We start from the raw sequence: 21,735 nt of genomic DNA, 5'->3' as shown, positions 1-21,735 counted from the left end.
ATCGAGGATTGTCTAATACGAATATCGATACAATACGCCCTATATCAGACATTTGGTGTTGCAGCACAAGTGTTGTATTTATACTTGATATATTAAAAATTGAGAGATTGGAGTATTTTGCACCATTTAAAATGTACAATGGTTTATTGTCATTTATCATCAATTCATCACCATTAGGGGAATTGGAGTGTTTTGCACCATTTACAGTGTATAATGGTTTATTGTTTTTTATAATACATCACTTCAATTAAGTACCATTAGCCATTAGGGGCCATGTATGATATACAAAATGGAAATTCTCTCTAGAGGAAAAAAATCAAATGATCTTTATTAAAGTAACTTTTACGGTTTAGTTACCCCTCCCCGTTTGTACGTGATCAATCTAACCAAACAAGATTTTGGTTTGATAAAGTCAAAACATCTATGTAAAACTTATGTGATGGAGAACCAGATCTGTAACACTTATGCAACAGCACAATATATACTAAACATGCTTTATGCAAGAGAAATCGAAAAGTAGCATTCAGTGGACCAATTGCAAGTAGCTTGGATTAATTGAGACTTAATTAGTTTAACAGAATCCCTAGTCACATTCACTCTCCAAATTGTGAATTCTGGAAAGAGTGATGAAGAGTGAGAATGTCTATGCTGAGTATACTGTCTGAACTCTACAAATTGGCACAAAAGTTTAGGCAAAGCTTTGGGCCAATCACCAAATGATTGATTAAAAAGTAAGGGCTGACATTAGGAGGTGCAACTTGGGTCAGGTTAATCCAAACCCAACTAAAAAAATTGGGTTGGGTTGAAAAGTATGAACATTACTCAACTCGAGGTCTTGGTCAATTTTAAGTTTAAAGACCTCTCTCTCTCTCCCTTTGTGTTTGTAACATAAATAATACTCCCGCCAAGCTGTGGGAACATTCCCCACATTATTATTACACTTTTGGAAATGTTAAAAAAAAAAAAAATTCCTATCAAGCTGTGGGCTGTTCTACGTTTAAGCTGAGGAGACACTCTTTTAAACAACCTAATGGTCCACTATTAACTTGGTTGAATCAACTATCTGCATTCAAACCCTAACTATGCTGAGTTATAATTGGCACTAAGTAGAGTCATGGCCTTAGATAAACAAACAAATAAACAAATAACAGCAAAGAAGGAAGGAATGGAATCCATCTTCAAGGATAATTATCTAATTACAGAAACAAATGGAAAGCAAGGTCTTAAATTTTGAAAATTTTGGACCCTTTATCCGTGAGTCCGTGATAACTTTTTTTTTTCAAAATTTGGATTTTTTATTTGTGCTAAATTATAACTATTTTATTAATATTTTATAGTATTTTAAAATATTTTATTTTTTTGAATATTTTGGAAAAAATTAATGAGAAAAAATTCCTAAAATTTGGCCAAAATTAATCTACCCAATATTTTTCATAAGTCAATCGCATTCTCCAAAAATGAAAATTCCCAAAATTCAATGACATTTAAGCACATGATGAAAAAAAATATAAAACCACTTTCCAAAAAAGAACTGCTATACCAAAAATCCAACAAGATTAGATGGTTCTTCAACCAAGCAAGTGAGTGGGATAATTAAAAAAAAAAAAATCTAATAGAGTTTTTCAACATAAGAAGGATTGTGATTAGTAGTAAGTGGCCTTGAGAATATAATCAAATTTCTTCTGACTGGTTCATACATTCTAGGGAGGGCTATAAAGAATATCCTTGGTTTCAAGATTCTATTTTAGAAAACGTCATCTAAGAAAGGTTTGTTTTTTTGTCTCCACTTCTTATTATTTATTTGACTGAATTTATAATTATATTATATATAGTGCTTATGCAACATCTTTAGATGTAATGCTGATTATCCCTTATAAGTTGATTATGAAAATAATTTGGATTGTATAGTAGAAATTGCAGCAATTTGAAATATTTGTGTTTTCAAGCCAGATTGAAATATTTATTATTAACTATACAACATTGTTTTTACGGCAAAAACTATGGTGTATTTTATGGAAATTGCTATAGCATTAATTACTCAAATATAAACAAACCAGTCAGTATAAGGGCACGTGCTATGCATTATGCAAACAAAGACTAGAGATATAAATTAACATTATATAATCAAGTATCAGTTTTATATAGATATATATCACGTGAAATTCTAAAATACATCTTGTGAAATAGAATCAATGAAAAGTTAGCGGATCATGTTACATTTTTTATCTCATTGGTTGAAATTTTGATGTAACATGCAATAAAAATTTTGAATTACCAAAAAAAATCTAATAAAAGTTTTGAAATGCATTAGAGTTAAATTGGAGAGTGCAAATAGGCTGAATGTAAATTCTGGTTTGAATTTGTTTGAGATTTTTATCTTATTTATTTGTGAGAAGTAAAATAAGAAGCAAAATGATTTATTTCCCATGTTATAGTAAAAGAATGGAGGTATGACTTATGAGGAGGGCTATATGTATCTGTCTAGGAATAAGATAGCAAGCAAGATGACGTGGTCTTCACTTAATATAAGAGATATTTGAGGGAGGAGGAAGGTGGTGCAAATTTTACATCACTATTTCAGATGTAAAATTTGCAGTATCAAACTACCAATATGTGCAAATGAGACAAAAAATACATGCAAATTTTGTACAAGTAAGAGTGCAAAACAAAAAGATACAAAACAAAACTGAATTAGGTGTAAAATTTGTTTCTGTTGGACAACAAAAACAGCATCAACTTTCATAAAGTCGGGATCTCCTGAAAGCATCAGCCATACATTGGGAATATCCATTTTAACATAAGGTTTCCCAATGTGTGACTGGATGTCTTGTTCTCAGGCTATGACCAATCAACTGGAATCGTAATAGCCAATCAGATGTTATTTATCAAAATTGATGGGTGGGTTTTGATTGGTCAAAACTCTTCCCATACCGTATCTTTTCCGCATCATAGATTTTCCCGGAGATGGGCTCGGTTTTTAGGGGCAAAGCGATTCCCTCAGCTTGGCACATTTCCTGATATCCATCGAAAAAATCAGCTTGAAGTCTTACACCGGATAACGCTGTACAGTGTAGAGTGTACATGGTAGCTTTACATTCGGGCTCGAGTAAAAGAAACTGAAGCACTGAACTCGAACAGCATACAAAACCCAGGTTATTAGTCTTGCTTGTAGATTATTCTCTTTTTCTTTTCTCTCTTTCTTACGATGTTTGGCTTCTATCTCGTGCGCTTCTTCCGTCAATGTTATTGTTGCAGTGTTGTGGGGTTTATGGCTGTTTCTGGGTTGTCAAATAACTTTGAAGTATTTTTCTTGCGAGAATTATGGGTTTTGAGCAATTGGGTTTCTGGATTCAGGGATGTTTTGTGCTTTTTCTCAGTACCCAACTGGTATTGCGGCTTTCGTGCATGATAAAAGTGGGGTGGCATTGCCAAGATTTGGGTTATCCAGAGTGTCGTACCATCCAAAAGGAGTTTCTTTAAAAGAGAACCTGTACGCAGGTCTTAGTTCGATCGGTTCGTCCACGGTATGTAGACATTTCATGATTCTTTTCTGTCCATGTATACCGAATTTGATGCTTAGTTGAAGCAGATGTACAGAAAGAGAATAACAAGTGTTAATCTGACCAGTAATTGTTATATAAAAACATCATTTGTTCATGATATAGTTGGGTGCTTAATCATTTTATGTTTGCATATGATTAAGTTGTAGTTGAACTGAAAGAAATGATTCAGTTACAATTTTCTGATTTATGAACAACAGAAAGGCAGAAATATTGGAAATTTAGTTTTGGATAAAAAATGAAAATATCAGCTCAACTTTTACTAATTTATCAAAACAAGAGGAATCAAATAGAAAAAAAGAAGAGTCTATGCCACTTAAATGAGTATGCTGCAATCAGAGTTGGAACATTTTGCATTCCATTGACTCCATTTTTCACAGGCCATTGGATGGAAATTATGTCAACAAAAATAATTCCATAGGGAAGACCAATTCCATAATTGAAACATCTAAAATTCTATCAATTTGCCAAATTATTAGGACCGTATTAGTGTAATTTCTTTAGTTACTGTCCATCCAATAGGTGGTATCAATGTAAGAGTTTGAAGCTACAATACTTGTAACTGTTGGATGGATATTATTTAATTACACTAAAAAGAATAAGGCAGTCACCCAATCTTATCTCAATAATGAAATAAAATGAAACCATTATCCACTGTTTAGAAATATACTGTACTCTGTTGCTCTTTTATTCCCTCTTCCTATGGCTTCTCCCCTCATTTAGTAGACTAGAAAAGGAATGAATTGATCAAATTTCAGATTCTCCCAAATGGACTAGCCAACTGCAGCCAATCTAGTGTGTTATAAGTGATATGCATAGAGAAAGAATATGGTGTTCCTAGAGCCTAAGGCACAGGCTGCAAGGCAAGGTGTGCCTAAACAAGGTAAGGTTCTTTGGACAAAAATCAAAATATAATAATAACAATACACAAATCTAAATTCTGAAGAAGATCACGTGTTTCAGAAAAGCCTATTAACTCAATTGGTTGGAATGTCATGGAAAGACGAAGGTTGTAGCCTTGTATTGTTCAATCCTACATAGGCTAAACTGTTTAAACTCTAAACATTGTAGGCACAAGCCTATAATATACAGACTACCTATTCAAGATCAAATTCAAGGTTAATTTTGTCAATATATAGCAAGAACCAAGGTGAGGTGCACCCCATGAAATTGGCCTTCTCTGTAAGACAAGCATGCTTGAGGTCCTCCTTTTAAAATACTGCATTGTAGGTTGCAGAATTACAAGATCTGCAAACACAAATGGCCAAATGTTTCTTAAAGAGAGAAAGAAGGAAAAGCATGAGCATCTGACTCATGTAGGCTTGCATTTGACTGCTTTGAAACTTTGGGGACAAATTGAGGATTATATCATCTTTTGCCAAAATCACCTTCCTACTTTCAAGACCATTTGCTTCCTTGAGATCCAGCTGCAGGGCTAAAGCTCCACCAATGACCAAATTCTAGATTTCTAGTGTATGGATTCTTGGAACTGACTTTGCTTTCAACAGATTTCCAGTGCTAACTCTTATGATTGTGAACAAATCCAATTTTTCCTGCCACTTCTGTATTTTCATCCATGTCAAGGTTTTTCTCCCAATCTTTGCTAGGAAGGTCCCAGTACTGGATGGATTTATCTTTGTTTTGGTTTCTTTCTCTTTAGGGAATCTGGTCCTGCACTCATGCTCCTCTGACAAAGCTGCTAAGACAACAGAGAAAGAAAAACTTGTTAGTTTTTATGGTAAGGCGACCAGAAGAATTTGAATCACCCTTTAAACCAGTGTGTTGTGGGCTTTTCTTAGCTTAGATATATTGGCTTGATGCTAGGTGCTTCTCCTCAATTCATAGTGGAAATGGAGATGGCTGGTGAGCTTACATGGACAATGTTGGATATGAGCAGGTTGGGAAAATGAGCTGTGGTAATGAGTCTGCATTTGGTATGAGGGTTTGTGAAAGTGCACTTTGGGCTGGATAGACAATTTCAGTCAAGCTCTCTTTGAGCCTGTAGATTGGATCTTTGAAATGATTTGGCAGGCCATGATGTCAGTTAGTAAGTGTGAGTTGGTTGACTTCATCAAGACAATGGATTTGGGGGACAAAAATGGTATTTCCAAAGTCAAGGACCGCGAGAAATAAAACAGTTCAAAAGAAGGGAAATAGAAAGGAAGCTTTTTTTTCCCGAAAAGGTAAGGTAATGAATCTTATTGATGAGAAAAGAAAATGTTACAACAGCTTCCTGGAGTGCCTCACACAGGAAGAAGATTATTTTCTATTCTCTGTCTTGCATTAAATACTCTGGCAATTTTTCTATCCATGAAGGGTTACTACATGGAAGGATGGAGAGAAGTAAACTGTAGTGGAAGCAGACCTCTCCATCGTAGTCCTTTTTACTGGTTTCTTGTCCTTAATACACTCAGTTAATGGCTCGCCTCCTTCCGAAGGGCTCTTTGTGTTCTTCTGTGCCTCATGGGTAGAGGTGATGCTTGTCCTCTATTATAAATTGGAAACAATTTCTTCACTTTAGCCACAGACATTCCTTTCCTTCAGCTTATAGATGCATTTATTTTGCTTTCTTTTTATTTTTTGAGCTAAAAGGTAATGTAATGGGGGCAACATGGGTATTAAAAGAGAAGTGGAAGTTCAGAAGGAGTTGGAGGAGATGGAGGCTTTAATGGGGGGGGGGGTGGAAGAGGAATCAGAAGGTCTTGAGGGAGAGGAAGGTTTGGGAAGGGAGAGTAGTAATGGGGGCAACATGGGTATTGAACAACTTGTGGAGAGACAGGTGGCGGTGGGGAAATCTCTTGGGTTATTTCTCCTGGGCAGGGAAAGTGTGGTTAGAAAAGCAATAGAGCAATTTGAAAGGAATAGGAGAGAAGAGTATAATAAAAAGAAAGCTATTGGAGAAGGGGAAGGGCGGGGAGAAGACCTAGTTGAGGAAGTTGGTGGAAGAGTGAAGGTGGGAGAAGAAGGGGGAGTCTGAAACTGAAAATGAAAGTGATGTCTTGAAATGTGTGGGGTTCGAGAGAAGGAGAAAAGGTCCGGTGCAGAATATGTTGAGAATAGTTTACAGCAGTTCTTGATGTAAGAGGACCTCAATTCATGGAGTCCTCCGGAGAACTTCTCATCATGGTCAGAAATCAGTGGCAGCAAGAAGACCAAGCTGATCTGGAACTGCATACCTTTCACTATTTGCTGGATTATAAGGAAAGGATTAGAAAAGTGTCTGAAGGCAAGGTCTGGAGCTTGGTTAGGATGGTGGTGGTTGTTGGTCATTTGTTTCGGATTGGGTCATGGTGTTGATAGATTTTTTACAAGTCAAATTAAGACAGTCTTGGGGTCAGGCTTGGGGAAATCTTGGTTGCTAATTTGTATCTCAGATGGTTTATCTTGTGTCGGCATTTTTGTTTTTTTGATTTGTGTAGGTGTTGTCTTGACACCTAATTAGCTTGTACCTTTTTTTCTTCTTTAATGAAAATTTTCTTTTTACTATAAAAAAGGGCTTTGATACAAAAAAGCAAAAAGCCCATTCAAGACAAATTTAGGCTATTAGCACCATACAAAAAATTCCTCTCCCTATGAGAATTTGCTAAGAAGTCAGCTACTTGATTCAAAGATCTTGGAATCCATCTATAACAGCAGCCAAGAAAAGAGGAAAGATAGTGAATCTCATTCAGGAAGTGAGCCATCCTCCAAAGGCCTGTCTCCAACTTTGTTTCCCAACAGATAACTATTCTCAATCCCAGAGATCAAACACTTAGAAAATCTTAGACCCTCAAGAAAGCTTCTACTTCAGCTTCAGAGGCATCCCTAGCAGTGACTTGACCACTATTAGCCCAGATCAGAAAACGATCAGCTCTCAAGATAATACCTCCAATTCCAACCAAAACTTCCTTAGAGTAACTTAAACTTCATTGAATTTCAGGATGAAATCAGTGGGAAGAGTAGAAAAGTTTAGAAGATCTGTTTTGATATAAAACCTGTGTAAGAAAGAGGAAAAGAAAGAGAAGAGAAGGTTTATGCAGAGAAGAAAAAAGAGAGAAATTGAAGAGAGTGGGAGAAGACAAAATTAGGTCTGGTCGCCCCTTTCATTAGGCTATATACACAAATAAAAATTGAATACCATGACAAGTATGCCCTTAGTAAGTCGGCTACTCGTAAAATCTAAATAAACACTCTTGACTTAAACATAAACTAATGGGCCTTGGGCCCAATAACTCTCTAACTATGCTATGTAAATAAAAAACAAGTGATATTAGCCCAAAACTCAACACTCCCCCTCAAGTTGGGAATAGATGTCACACATTCCCAACTTGCGTAGATCATGCTCCATCTTGTTTCTTGCAACACATTTTGTAAGAACATCAGCAAGTTGCAAGTTAGCTGCAACATATGGTAAGTACACTTCTCCGGATGTCACCCTTTCCCTTATAAAGTGTATCCATTTCTATATACTTCGTCCTATCATGTTGAACTGGGTTGTGGGCAATGTTAATTGCTGCTTGATTGTTAGAATATAGCATCATAGGTTCTTTGGCCCCAACTCCAATTTCCCCTAACAAGGAATGGACCCAGATGATCTCTGAAACACCATGTGCCATGGCTTTGTATTCAACTTCTGCACTTGGCTTTGCCACAACTATTTGTTTCTTACTCTTCCATGAAACTAGATTACCTCCAACAAGAGTGCAAACCCTTTATGTGGATCTCCTGTCATCTAGGCACCCTGCCCAATCAACATCTGTGTATGCCTCTAACTTCAACTATCCATGGTCAACAAACAATATGCTTCTACCTAGGTGTCTCTTCAAATAGGAAAGTATCCTATCAATGGCCTCCCAATGCTGAACTCATGGGGCATGCATGTATTGGCTCACCACACTCATTGCATAAGAGATGTTTGGTCGTGTCATACATAAGTATAGCAACCAGCCCACTAATCTCTGATACTTCTAACATCCTTTACTAGCTCACCTTCTGAACCATTTATTCTATGGTTCTGATCAATAAGTGTATTAGCTAACCTTGCCCCAAGTTTTCTTGTCTCCTATAGTAGATTCAAAACATACTTCCTCTGTGAGATGAAGATCCCATGATTGAACCTTGCCACTTCAATGCCCAGAAAGTACTTCAGCTCCTCAAGATCCTTAATCTCAAACTCTTTGTGCAGGTTTTTCTTCAAGGTATCAATCTCACTCAGATCACTTCCTGTGACTACAATGTCATCCACATACACTATCAAAACTGACACTAGTGATCCCGTCTTTTTCACAAAAAAGAGTATGATTAGATTGAGTTTGAGTATAGCCAAATACAACCAATGCACTTCTAAACCTGTCAAACCAAGCTCTGGATGATTGCTTTAAACCATATAGAGACTTCTTCAATCTACATACCTTTCCTTTATCTACATTATTGTAAAAGCCAGATGGAAGATCCATGTAGACCTCCTCTTGCAAGTCCCCATAAAAAAAAAGTTCTTCACATCAAGTTGGAAGAGTGGCCAAGAGTATGTAACTGTTAGTGGTAAAAGAATTCGGATTGAGCTCATCTTTGCCACTAGTGCAAAAGTCTCCAAGTAATATATGCCATAAATTTGTGTGTACCTTTTTGCAACTAGCCTTGCTACCTTTTTATACTTCCATCAGCCTTGTACTTCACTGTATATACCCATCTACATCCAACTGTCTCTTTGCCATTAGGTAAATCCACAATCTCCCATGTCTAATTTTTAATCAATGCTTCCATTTCCTCCTGCATAGCTGTTTCCCACTTAGGTTTGGAGAAAGCCTCACTAACACTCCTACGTATAGACACCGAGTCGAGGGAGGAAAGGAAGGCCTGGTAGGATGGAGATAATCCACTATAGGAAAGATTGTGTGAGATGCAATGAATAGTACACTTCCCCTTCCCTTTTCGGAGTGCAATAGGGAGATCTAGGTCATCTGCAACGGTGTTAGGAGTAGGGGTAGTAGTATCAATAGGAACTAAACCATTAGAGGAAACAAGAGGCATACATGGGTTTGTGTCAGTCGAATAGCCATCTTTTCTTCACCGGCGACATACCCCAATTTCTCACGAGCTCCAATAGCCATCTTTGCACATTGTGACCATTCTAAGTAATTTGTACCATCTAACTTGACTGTAGTGATGGTCCTAGCCCCAAAAACATCTCTAACACCTCCTCCCCCTGGTCTCATTTCACATGCAAAGTTGTTTTCTACATCACAACTCTCCATAACTTCCAGAACAGATTAGGAAATCAATTTGAGATGAAAAGAAAGAGATTTATCTCCTTTAGAAACCTCAAACACCTTCTTGATACCCTATGAGCCCTTTCCTCCAAAGATTCCCTTTTCCGTAGGAGCAGGAGAAGAAAGAGAGGAGGCTGCTGCTCCCTCTATAGGCCTCCAAAAAGCCTGGGACTTGAACCACCCTCTTCAGAAAACCTCAAGAAACTCTAAAAAACTAGAGTGCCACTTCCTAGGTCAAAATTGAAGAGTCCTACTAAATCACGACTCTTCCCCTCTCTCTAGTTCTTCCTGATTTAAACCCTAGATCAGCTACAAGGGATTGCAAATCCACAAAAAAAAAAATGCAAACTTGCTCTGATACCAAGTTGAAAAGTTTAGAAAATTTGTTTTGATAGAAAACCTGTGTAAGAAAAACGAAAAGAAAGAGAAGAGAAGGTTTATGCAGAGAAGAAAATAGGAGAGAAATTGAAGAGAATGGGATAAGCCAAAATTAGGTCTGGGCACTCCTTTCATTAGCTTACATACTCACAAATAAAAACTGAATACAATGACAAGTATGCCCTTAGTAAGTCAGCTACTTGTAAAATCTAAATAAACATTCTTAACTTAAACATAAACTAATGTGCCTTTGGGCCCAGTAACTTCCTAAATATGCTATGTACATAAAAAAGCAAGTGATATCAGCCCAAAACTCAACAAGAGGCCTAGGGGATAACAAGGGAGGGGAGGGGGGTGGGCTGGAGGATCAAGGGAGAGGACCTTATAACTTACAAGAGGTTTCTATTCAGATCCCCATATTATTGTTATCTGACTTTTGAAGCTACTTCAAGAATTATTGTCTTGCCAAAGTTTCTAAACATACATATTTCATGGTATGATTTTCTAAACACTAAACATACCACTTTACATATTTTGGAGTGTTTTAATTTTATAGAGTATATTTGGAAATGTCCATGTAGTATCTGGTGCCATTTCATTCCTGACACTGGTATAACATAACTTGGAAGGTATATTTTATAAAACATACACACTCTCTACTAAAGTATTGATATTATATTTCATGTCTTCTTCAATAAATGCCTTTCTTTATTAGGGAAAAAATATATGCATTCCTAAGACGTGCCATAAGTATTTTGTTACTTGTATAGAAAATGGCATTCTTAGTAAGTATCCACCCCAAAACTTTACATTTCCAAATTCTTTTTTTAAGCCTTTTCCTTGCTTCTCATAGTTAGCAAGCCACCAAGGCTAGGTGACAGGGAGCCGCCTTGTCACCTTGTTGATGCATTCTTTTAATAAAAACCTTGAGTCCTTGGGTAATTTCCTAGGTTTCATGGCAATCACCAATCATCTTTCACTAGTAATTATCAATAATCTTCATAAGCCTTGCCCCGACTATATGGGGTTAGCTACATGAATCCTGTTTCTCCATTCTGTTCTGTTTAGTGCCATATCCATTGTTAACTTATGAACGCTTAAATCATTTCTTACTACAACCCATGTCTTTTTTGGTCTGCCCTAGTCCTTTTAGCCCCTTCAACTTATGATCGATTCTTCATACTAGTGATGTACCAAACCATCTTAATCTACTTTCTCTTATTTTATCACCTATTGGAGCTATTTCTAGGTTCCTTTGAATGACTTTATTTCTGATCATGCCTTTCTAGTTTCTCCACTTATTCATCTCAGCATATGCATTTCTACCACACTCATTCTTTTTTGAAATGCTTTTTGACTGCCCAACACTCTGCAGTCTGCTCCATACAGCATTACTGGTCTTATTACTGTTTTATATATTTGTTTCATAAAAAAGTGTAAACTTCTTAAATTCATATTAAAGCATAGAAAATCAGCAATCATTAGAAGGAAAAGAAGGAAGAAAAGAAAGTGCAGAAAACATAGGGGCTGAGCCCCTGTTTTTGTCCTAGGAAGAGGACTCGATGGTAAATTCACGTCCTCCTACATATGCAATCTCCTTGTGAATAATCAGACATGGTGGTGGGTTCATTACCCTCAACCAAACTACATTCTTTCCAATTCTTAGAAAAGTTTCATAAAGTCCAAGAAGTTGTTCCATTTAGGAGCTTAACAAGTTCATCCAATCGGTCAATGTTTCTATGTGGATCTTTTAGGATGGGATGCATAAGACCTGGGCTCTGTTCCTGGACCAGTTTGGCAAGTCTGTACCATCCCTATAATTTACCCTATGAGTACCATATTTTTTCATGGTAGGTACTGTTTTACAATTTCTGATTGTTTAACATATTTATCGTTTTCTTTTTTCTCAATGTTTTGCTTCAGTTGATGCAGCTTAAGGTATTTTCAAGTCAATTATAATCCATGGGTTGTGATGCAATATCAACTTACCCTTTCTCAAGAAGCTTCATGTTTTCTTTGCAGTACGCAGGCAATGAACTTAAACTTCCGTTGGTGTTTAGAGTTTTGCATCGAGTTTCATGTCGACCTTCTTCAGATGTTTTTGTGATTAAAAACAATTATCCTCAAAATGCGGATTTACCTAGGTACTACTCGAAGAAGGAGAAGAAGCCCTTTCCAATACCTATAGTTGAGCTTAGGAGAGCTGCCAGAGAAAGGCAGAAGAGCAGAAAAGGCCAACCAAAGAGACCAGTTCCACCTCCGCGAAATGGGTTACTGGTTCGACGTCTTATACCAGTAGCATATGAAGTCTTTAATGCGAGAATCACATTGATCAACAATCTAAAGAAACTCATAAAGGTGGTACCAGTACATGCTTGCAAGTAAGTTTCAGTCTTAATTTTCTTCTTTTTTTGGAAGAAAGGCAACCATGAAATATCCATTTAAATGGAATGTGTACATGAGGGAATGTAAAAGGGATCTGAAAAAGGAAGTATGAGCTCCATACTGCAATATGTGAAATTGTAAATACAGTATGCACTCCAAGATATGGTTCATGCAAACAAGATCCGTATTTAATGTTCTTGGGAAGTTATTTATTCATCCAAAATGTTGTTCACGTTGGATGTCTGTAACCATCTGAAAAGGTTTAAAAGATCATCGCATATTCTACAATATATACTTAATTTCTAAGTGGGGCTTCAACTTGATTGTCTTGTATTATTGCACCAAGTTATATCTTCTAAGCTGGTTATTTATTGTGCAAATGTTCTTTAGTCTTATTTGGTTATGCCTTTCATTCTGCAGATGGTGCAATGAAATCCACGTTGGACCTGTTGGTCACCCATTTAAGTCATGTAGGGGCCAGAAAGCTGGGGCCCGGAAGGGCCTTCATGAGTGGACAAAAGCAACTGTTGAAGACGTACTTTTGCCAATTGAAGCATACCACCTTTTTGACCGTCTTGGAAAGCGGATTGCTCATGAGGAAAGGTTCTCGATTCCACGGGTTCCAGCAATTGTTGAGCTTTGTGTCCAAGCTGGACTTGATCTGCATGATCTACCCACAAAAAGAAGAAGAAAGCCCGTGATCCGTGTTGGGAAAAGTGAGATCATTGATGCGGATGAAGATGATTTACCAGATCCCATCCCAGACACCAATACAAAACCAATATTAACTGAAATTCCTGATTTAGAAATAATTCCTCCATCTACCTCTGAAGAGGTTGCCTTGCTCTCTGAAGCAACTCTTAAAACATGGCAGAAGATGAGGGATGGTGCCCTGAAGCTTATGAAGAAGTATCCAGTGAGGGTGTGTGGTTACTGTCCAGAGGTGCATGTGGGTCCAAGTGGGCACAAGGCACAAAACTGTGGGGCATACAAGCACCAACAGAGGAATGGACAGCATGGGTGGCAAGCGGCTGTGCTGGATGACTTGATACCACCAAGGTATGTTTGGCATGTACCAGATGTGAATGGCCCACCTTTACAAGTAGAGCTTAGGAGCTTCTATGGCCAAGCTCCTGCAGTGGTGGAGATGTGCGTGCAGGGTGGGGCAGTTGTACCAGAACAATATAAACCGACCATGAGGTTGGATATTGGTATCCCTAGTAGTGTTAAGGAAGCTGAAATGGTGGTGTGAAGCTAAATTGACTAGTGGTCTCTGGCAAGTGTATCTAACCAGAAATTGAACTACTAATGATCAAAGTTCACACGTTTCTTTTGCACTCGCCAATGCTAGGCTCCTCAGATCGGTCCAGCCAGAAATTTTCAGTGTTTCGGATTGATTCCAACATTTTGCACAGGAGTTCATTTTGAGAGGCCAACATAGTAATTATACTGGTCACAAGCGCCCAAATGTTAGAATACCTTTGAAGAACATACCAATTTCAGCTTGCTTAAATGACTGTAATTTGAAATGTATTTGTCATTTGATAGAAATAAAATGATTGCCATTCAAATATATGGTAATTTTTTTTCCTAGCAAGAGTAACAGAGATTTCATTAAAAAAACAGATTACATGAGAAGATGTCCACAAAGGAAAAGAAGAAAACGCAGGTGACAAAGGAAGCTTACCATTGCTATACAAAGAATCCCTATGAATCCCAGCTTAAGCTAAACCGTTAGCAATTACATTCAGAACCCTAGGAATTCAAACTATACTTGCAAAAATGTTAGAATATCTCTTGCTTCAAAAATGTAATGCGCCAATCTCCAAGGACCTTCAGCCTTCCCTTGCAACCGCTTAATTGTGTTTGCTGAATCACTTTCAATTGTTAAGCTTAAGATTCCCAACTCTCTTGCATTCTAATCCCCGTGAGAGCTGCCACGACTTCAGTCTTTGTAGAATCACCTGTTCCTAATGGGCCACTTGAAACCCAGCAGATAGTCCCATCCCTCCCTCTAATCACACCTCCGATACTTGCAATCACCTGGGGTACCTATAGCACTGCCATCAAAACTTAACTTACGATCCCTTCTTGGCAAAGTGGGAGGGGTGGTGGGGGCTCCAAAATGGTTGACATAACACTATGGGGAGGATAAAGTCAACTGAGAACATTTGCATTAAATGAATAGAGGCTGCAACCACTTCAGGGGAGTCGTTGACAGTGTGAGTTTTGTTGGTCCCGATTTGCATGCTAACGAATTTTATAGGCCTCTTTATTTATGCTAAATCGGCCCAAATTCACGAATCTGTGACTTACCCATAAACATGCATATCCACATTGTGGGAGAGAAGCATGTCCATACCATAGACCATGAGCAGATCTTTGCTGTTGAAGTCGGAACTCTCTTATTTGCTGATACATAATCCAATTTGATCCTATTGGCCATTGCCATCATAAACAGTTGACCCCTTCCCTGAGCAATGCTGAGAGCAAAATAGTACTTCTGTCTTCCCATGTTTTGGACTGCAGTTACTCCTTTAGAACTCAAAATCTACTACTTGAGTTTTGAGCTTGTATTTTTTTGGCAAGTTAGCACAAAAATATAGAACAAGAACATACAAAAATAAACAAAGAATTTTGCTTTTCATTCTATAAACATGTAAATAAGTACAATATTTGGAATCTCCAAATTAAACCTATATCTCACCAAGTCATTTTTCTTGGCTTTTCTATTATGTCTGTAACATAAAAAATGATACAAGCCCACTTCTTTGTTTGATTAACTTGCTCTTTCGCTATCTGTGTACTCCCCAATCATAATCCGCAAAGGTGTATTGGCAACCTTTGTTGCAACCAATTACAAATATGAACAATGGGATCTTGGGAAGAGCTCCATTGGAATGGGTGTGAAAAACATAGGAGAATCAAATCTATTATCTGTCATTACTGGTGTGGTTTTGGGCCTGAAGGAAATGCATGGAACCTCCGGTTTATTTCTACAAGGCTGCGTCCCGGAATTTTTTTCAACTCTCTCTCCTTCATCAGCTCTCTCAACCTCGCTACATCTTCCCACCTACCAACTTCTGCATAGATATTTGATAGAAGCACATAGTATGTAACAGTTTGAGGGTCTAATTGGATAAGATGTTCAGCCACAAGTTCAGCCAGCTCAACATTCCCATGAATTCTGCAAGCACCAAGCAAAGCACCCCAGACACCAGCATCTGGTTCGACTGGGATTCCCTTGATGAACTCGTAAGCCTCAGTTAACTGACCAGCTCGGCCAAGAAGGTCTACCATACATGCACATTGCTCTAAACCAGGTGCAATCAAGTAGTCTCTGGTCATGCTCTCGAAATGCTTCCTCCCTTCTTCAACAAGACCTGAATGCCTACAAGCTGTCAAGACAGCAGTAAAGGTGAAGCTATTCGGTTGTATTCCCTCCTCTTGCATCTTTGAGAAGAGTTTGAGTGCATCTTCTCCATACCCATGAGCTGCATAAGCTCCAATCATAGCAGTCCAAGAAACCACACTTCTTTTAGGCAACTTATCAAAAACATCCCTAGCCGATTCTATGCTTCCGCATTTAGCATACATGTCTATAAGTGCATTGGTGATTGAAACATTGGTCTCGAGTCCTTTGCTTGTAACAAGCTCATGAGCCCATTTTCCTGTGTTGAGTGCCCCCATACTAGCACAAGCGGAAATTAAGCTAACCATTGTGATGTAATCGAATTCCACCTTCTCATTTCGCATCCTGCGGAAGAGCTTAATTGCATCCCTAGATGCACCATTCTGTTCATATGCACCAATCATGGCATTCCAGGAGACCAAGTTCCGGGCCACCATCTGATCAAACAGAGATCGAGCTATATCAACATTCCTACATTTACCATATAAGGAAATCAAAGAATTTACTAACGGGGTATCAGAATCCACACCCAATTTAATTCCATACCCATGAATCAGTTTTCCCAAATTGAGAACTTCCAAACCACCACAGGCAGGAAGGATGCTGACAAGTGTGACCGCATTGGGTTGAGTTCCTGAAGCCACCATCCTCCTGAAAACATTCAATCCCTCTTTATAGAATCCATTTTGAACATAACCTGAGATCATAGCCGTCCAAGAAACTATGTTTCTCACAATCATTTCATCAAAAATCGATTCTGAATCCTTATTCTCCCCACTTTGAGAGTACATCGACACTAAGGAGCTCTGAACAAAAACATCCGAATCAAATCCATTCTTAATTATATTACAATGCACCTCTTTCCCTTCTCTGAGAGCGGAGAGAACGGCGCAGGACCTGACTACAAATGGGAAAGTGTAGTTATCGGGTAAAAGCCCGGACAAATGCATGTTTCTGTAAAGAACAAGAACTTCTTCGCAAGGACCCATATCAGCATATCCCCTGATCAAAGTGTTCCAGAGGAAGGCGTCTCGTTGAGGAACTCGGTCGAACAGTTTACGAGCGTAGTCCATGGTCGGGGCCAATATCCCCGCCAGAGTGATGAGTTTTGTGGCCAAGTGAAGGTGTTGTGAGAACCCATCCATTAGAACTCGGGCATGGATCTGCTTGAGCTCTGCTAGTGAGGAACATGAGTTCAAAAGGCAGTTATATGGGAAGGAGTGGTAGTTGATACGGAATAAATATGGCAAGCATGGCAGAGGGTCAAGTCTACTCAAAACACTCGCCGACATGAATGGAGCATTGATCCAGTGTTCGTTCTTTTGGAGTGGTTTATCAAAAAGATTTGGCCATAGCCGTCTGGCCATATGGGGTCTTGGGAGGGAGGGGTAAGTATTTTTTTCGCACAAAGTGACCGCTTCGGTTTAATTTTTCGGAAAAGTACGGACAGACCCACCACTGGATTCTGATTTCCACCGCAAACCTACAACATTTCAAAATAACAATTACCCCCACCCAATGCACCAATGCTATTTTTACTATGTTATTTGGCAATGGCTCCTCGTGTTAGAATTAGCAATTTCTCCGGATCTCGATCTCCTATCCACGGAAATGGGGCGGGTATGGGGCGGGGCACCCCCTCCCCATCCCCACCCCGTGGCTAAAATCCCCTAACTTGTCCCCGCCTTATCCCCGGTATCGGGGTAAAGATTCAACTCCATCCCCAGTCCTGTCGGGGATGGGGAATCTCCGACATGTCCCTGCCCCACAACCATTGAACTTGGGGACGGGTAATAGCCTAATGGCCGTTCATTTCACTGTAAAATTAATTTGAAAGTAACAAAATATAACCGTGTTTATTTTTGGGTGATTTTTGGAACTTCACTGAAAAAAAAAACTTATAGCTTGTAAGCAAGTTTAAATCAATAACTTGAGAATTTTTTGTTTTCCTCCTGGAAATTTGGATCACCGTAATGCATCAATTTGCTTCAGTCCCTATAACAGTGACGAAGTTCAATGTTCTTAACTGAAACAAAGATGAACAGGTTGCTCTTGTGCTAATATACACCTTTTGGTTCAATTGAAACACAACGAAGAGAGCATATTAAAATTAGTAGGAAATCCAAACTGAACAACTCGGGCTTTGTAACCTATTAGTATATGACCCACGGGATACTGAGATCCATGAAAACTCTATGTACAAGTTTTTTCATTCGTTTCTCTCCTGTCTACTCTCATTAGTTTTCTCTGAGGCAATCAACATGATAAGAAAAGATGGAGGAAGCAAAAAATGGAAAACCCAAACTGTAATAAAGGTTTAAGGCTGGTAATGGACAATGAAAGTATCAAGAAACACAGTGAAGATCGAAGAACGAGGGAAGACTGGGAAGTCTGTTGCTACGGTGGTGGAGCCACCCGGTGGTTGGCGGACGAATGGAGAGGGGAAGAACAAAGAGTGAATCACTGATTCACTATGAAGATCGAGGGAAGACTGTTAGACTGAGAAGTCTCGGAGACAAAGACTGAAGAGTGAATCACTGTGGCCGTGCGACGCCCGATAGTCTGCGGTTCCTCTGTGCTATGGCGGCGGCGGTTCCTCTTCTCTCCAGTTGGTAGGCAAAGTCTCTGACTCAATATCTCTCTGTATGTGCGAAGGTTGAAGGAAGACGAATAGTGAATAATTATTGTTAAAGCGTTAAAGGGAAACAAGAAGCAAGTCTTAACCCAATACCTTAATACATTATATATAAAAGGGTATGTTTGTAATTTACAATTGGGGTCGGGACGGATCAGGGGATTTATAAGCAGACCCATCCCCGGTCCGGGGCAAAAGAAAATTCCCGAGACCGACCCGTATGCATTTGTGACTGGGGAAAATTCGCCCCGTTCGGGGCGGCTCAGATCGGGGACCCGATTTTGTGGGTAAAATTGCCATCCCTACACATAGAAGTGAATATGGGTTGGTGGCAGAACCTCGGTTGGAATTAATGGATTATAGCTGATAAGGACAACTTTTATCTTTTGGGTCTTGTTATTAATAAAAAAAAAAAATTAACATAATTTATAGAATAGGGTAATTTAAAAAAATACAAAAAAGGGTAGAAACATTATTCATCTATTTCTTACTTCAGATCACTGAAACAAATCTCCCCATCTTAGGTCTCTAACTTCCTTTTTCCTCCTCCTTCTGAGTTTGGAGAAGAGCTACTATGAGTTCTTCCGAAATAGTTAGAAGAACACATGAAACATCATACCAAGTACATGAATTGGCAATTTGGTTCTAGCTATTAAGTCTGTTAGAGGTATCTGAAGCAGTTTTGAATGCCATTAAAGCCTTGAAATCGGGATTGGAAGAGGTTTGCAAGTATGTTAAGTGGAAAAGTGAGATGTATAGAACGGAATACAAAAATAAAAGAATGGGCTTTGCCGTTTTTGCTTGCATCAAGCCAACAACTACAAGGGTGAACAAAAAAAGTAGAAATCTATGATCAATATTTATTAGTCTTGAGAGAGATGTGTTAGGTGGTTTGGAGGAGGAAGAAGGTGAACAATGTTTTGTCCTTATTTGATTGAAACACTGTTTTAACCTATGCGATCTCTCAGTTCTAGGATCAATTTTGGTCTTGATGGTTTCGAGATCAATTCTAGTGTCTACCTGTGAAATTTGTTCTTTCTTTTTTTCCCCTTAAAAAAGAAAAGAAGTATGCTTTTTTTAAACTTGATTTTCAATAAATATAATATATAGTTTAAAACTTATATTATCTTTATTAATTAAATTGAGTAATTTAATATTTAGATAATTATTATATGGTTCAAAATTTATAATATAAATATAAATTTTGTAAATATTATCTTTTACATTACTTATTATATACATTTACATATTAAAATAAAAACAAATGATCAAATAACTTAATTAACTTAATGGTCAAATGAGATCATGGCCTTTGTAACTATGAGTGCTTGGATTCAAATCTTTATATCCCAAAAAGTATTTTGGGGTTTATTTCAAGGCAAGCTCGGCTACAAGGCAGGTTCCACCAAGGGCGGTTCATCGGGTTGGTTTGAGTAGGGTAAATCCTTAGACCCTAGAACTGGCAATGGTGGAGGGTTAGTTCCAAGAATTTGGAACCAAACCCTACCCTTTGACAGATTGGGTAGAATCAGTTCAAGGCCGATTTGAGGTCAATTCCATTCAGTTATGGGTAGAACCTACCTATTTGATATGCCCCTACCCACACCTACGTATAAGACACTACACTAGTACATTGGGAACATCATATAAATACAGGAGATGTTCTCAATGTGAAGGTGTAGTAATGTGAGGGTAGGAGATTGAAAATTTTTTTGATTGATTATTTAGTAACATCATGTTCCAACTTACAAAGCAAAAGAAAAAAAAAAGGACTTATCATTTCTTTATTGTTGATGTGCCGCTGACCCCACCATCTAGATTGTAACTAGGCAAATGACAAATGGAGCAGGTTCGAAGAGGGATTTGTAAGTTTTAGATTCTTCATTTTTCCAAATCTTCTAACCCATACCCTCACAAAAACTTGTAAACGGTTAGATTTTTAGAATCCAAACCTTCCCTGACTTTACCCTCCCCACATTTAAAACCTAAGTCTAATTTTATGTTATGAGCAAACAAAATAACATGAACAAAGATCAAATTTCCAATTATTTGACTGAAAAATATAGAAAATACGCAACCACCCACGTCTAATTTCATATGCCTTACAATAACAATATGTAGGTTGGTGATGCACTATGTGATTTGACCCAACTGAGTAAACATTTGTCAAGTTTGATTTCATGACCCATCTTAGTTTGTATTTACCAAAATAGTTTCATTGTAGGAATTTTGTATCTAGCTATCTTGATTCCCATTTACTAAGTTATGATCATAACGGGATTTACAAACTTATGTTAAATTAGGACTTTGTTTTTTGTGGAGACTTGGTAGAATTTTAATGAGTGTTCAATTAGATTAGGAAACTTTCTTTTAGGAGGCATAAGGGTGTAAAGAACTCTATATAAAGAGTAGCAAGCCTAAGCTAGAGGTAGTTATATTGGTTTTTTTCTTAATTATTCAGTGAAGAATTGATCTTCTTCCTATTTTTTTAGCTTTGGTTCTTTTCTTTGAAGCTTCTCTCAATGTGATTTGTTTTCCGAATTATGCCAATTGGAAGGTGTTGGGTTTAGCTTAATACCATACCCTACCCATACATCTACTACTTGTGAAATCTTAAAGTGGGTAGGGGCAGGTACTTGCTAGGTGGACATTGCAATCCCTATTTGGCATCCTATAGGCTATAAGGGGCTTTACCTTGCTCCTACCCTCTCGATTTTCACATCTAAATCCTGAAGTCCTAATCCCTAACATTAAACCCTAAAATTAACACAAAATTCATGTGGTTAGATGCATGTCCTCCAACTAGGTAGGATCTAAGTATTGTTCCAGATAAGAGGCATATTATCAAGCCCATGGAACTTTTCACAAGAATTAACTTCCTCAATTCTTTGAACTTTTCACAATAACATGTTCCAAAGCCATAAAGAAGTTTAAAAGTTAGGAACCAAAGTTTTTTTTAAAAAAAAAAAAAAAGAGCCAAGTATTGCATCCGAAAGGAGAGGCATAGGATCAAACCGCACAACTATAGGTTTTTTATGGTATAGTCTGTGGGACTCACGTTCACCTTACCTCTACCTCGAGATCAGATTTGGTCCTCACAAAATAAATTGGTTCTTA

At 38.0% G+C, this 21,735-nt stretch overlaps 1 protein-coding gene and 1 pseudogene across 1 annotated transcript; one reads left to right on the top strand and one right to left on the bottom strand.

The window, feature by feature from the left end:
- Positions 1–2,910: 2,910 nt before the first annotated feature.
- LOC148843337 (APO protein 2, chloroplastic-like) lies at positions 2,911–14,159 on the top strand. Its single transcript, XM_088960016.1, has 4 exons — positions 2,911–3,152; positions 3,355–3,524; positions 12,209–12,567; positions 12,992–14,159. Exons 2-4 carry the CDS (start codon positions 3,357–3,359, stop codon positions 13,821–13,823), a joined length of 1,359 nt encoding a protein of 452 aa, XP_088816142.1. The 5' UTR covers positions 2,911–3,152; positions 3,355–3,356; the 3' UTR covers positions 13,824–14,159.
- Positions 14,160–15,514: 1,355 nt separating this feature from the next.
- LOC148843336 (pentatricopeptide repeat-containing protein At1g06140, mitochondrial pseudogene) lies at positions 15,515–17,350 on the bottom strand (annotated as a pseudogene).
- Positions 17,351–21,735: the final 4,385 nt, after the last annotated feature.

Source organism: Nelumbo lutea, chromosome 8 (assembly GCF_056320005.1).
Source record: "Nelumbo lutea isolate HS-2025 chromosome 8, American lotus-T2T, whole genome shotgun sequence".
Taxonomy (NCBI): Eukaryota; Viridiplantae; Streptophyta; class Magnoliopsida; order Proteales; family Nelumbonaceae; genus Nelumbo; species Nelumbo lutea.
Note: the sequence above shows the minus strand (reverse complement) of the source record. Positions and strands in the feature narration are given on the sequence as shown.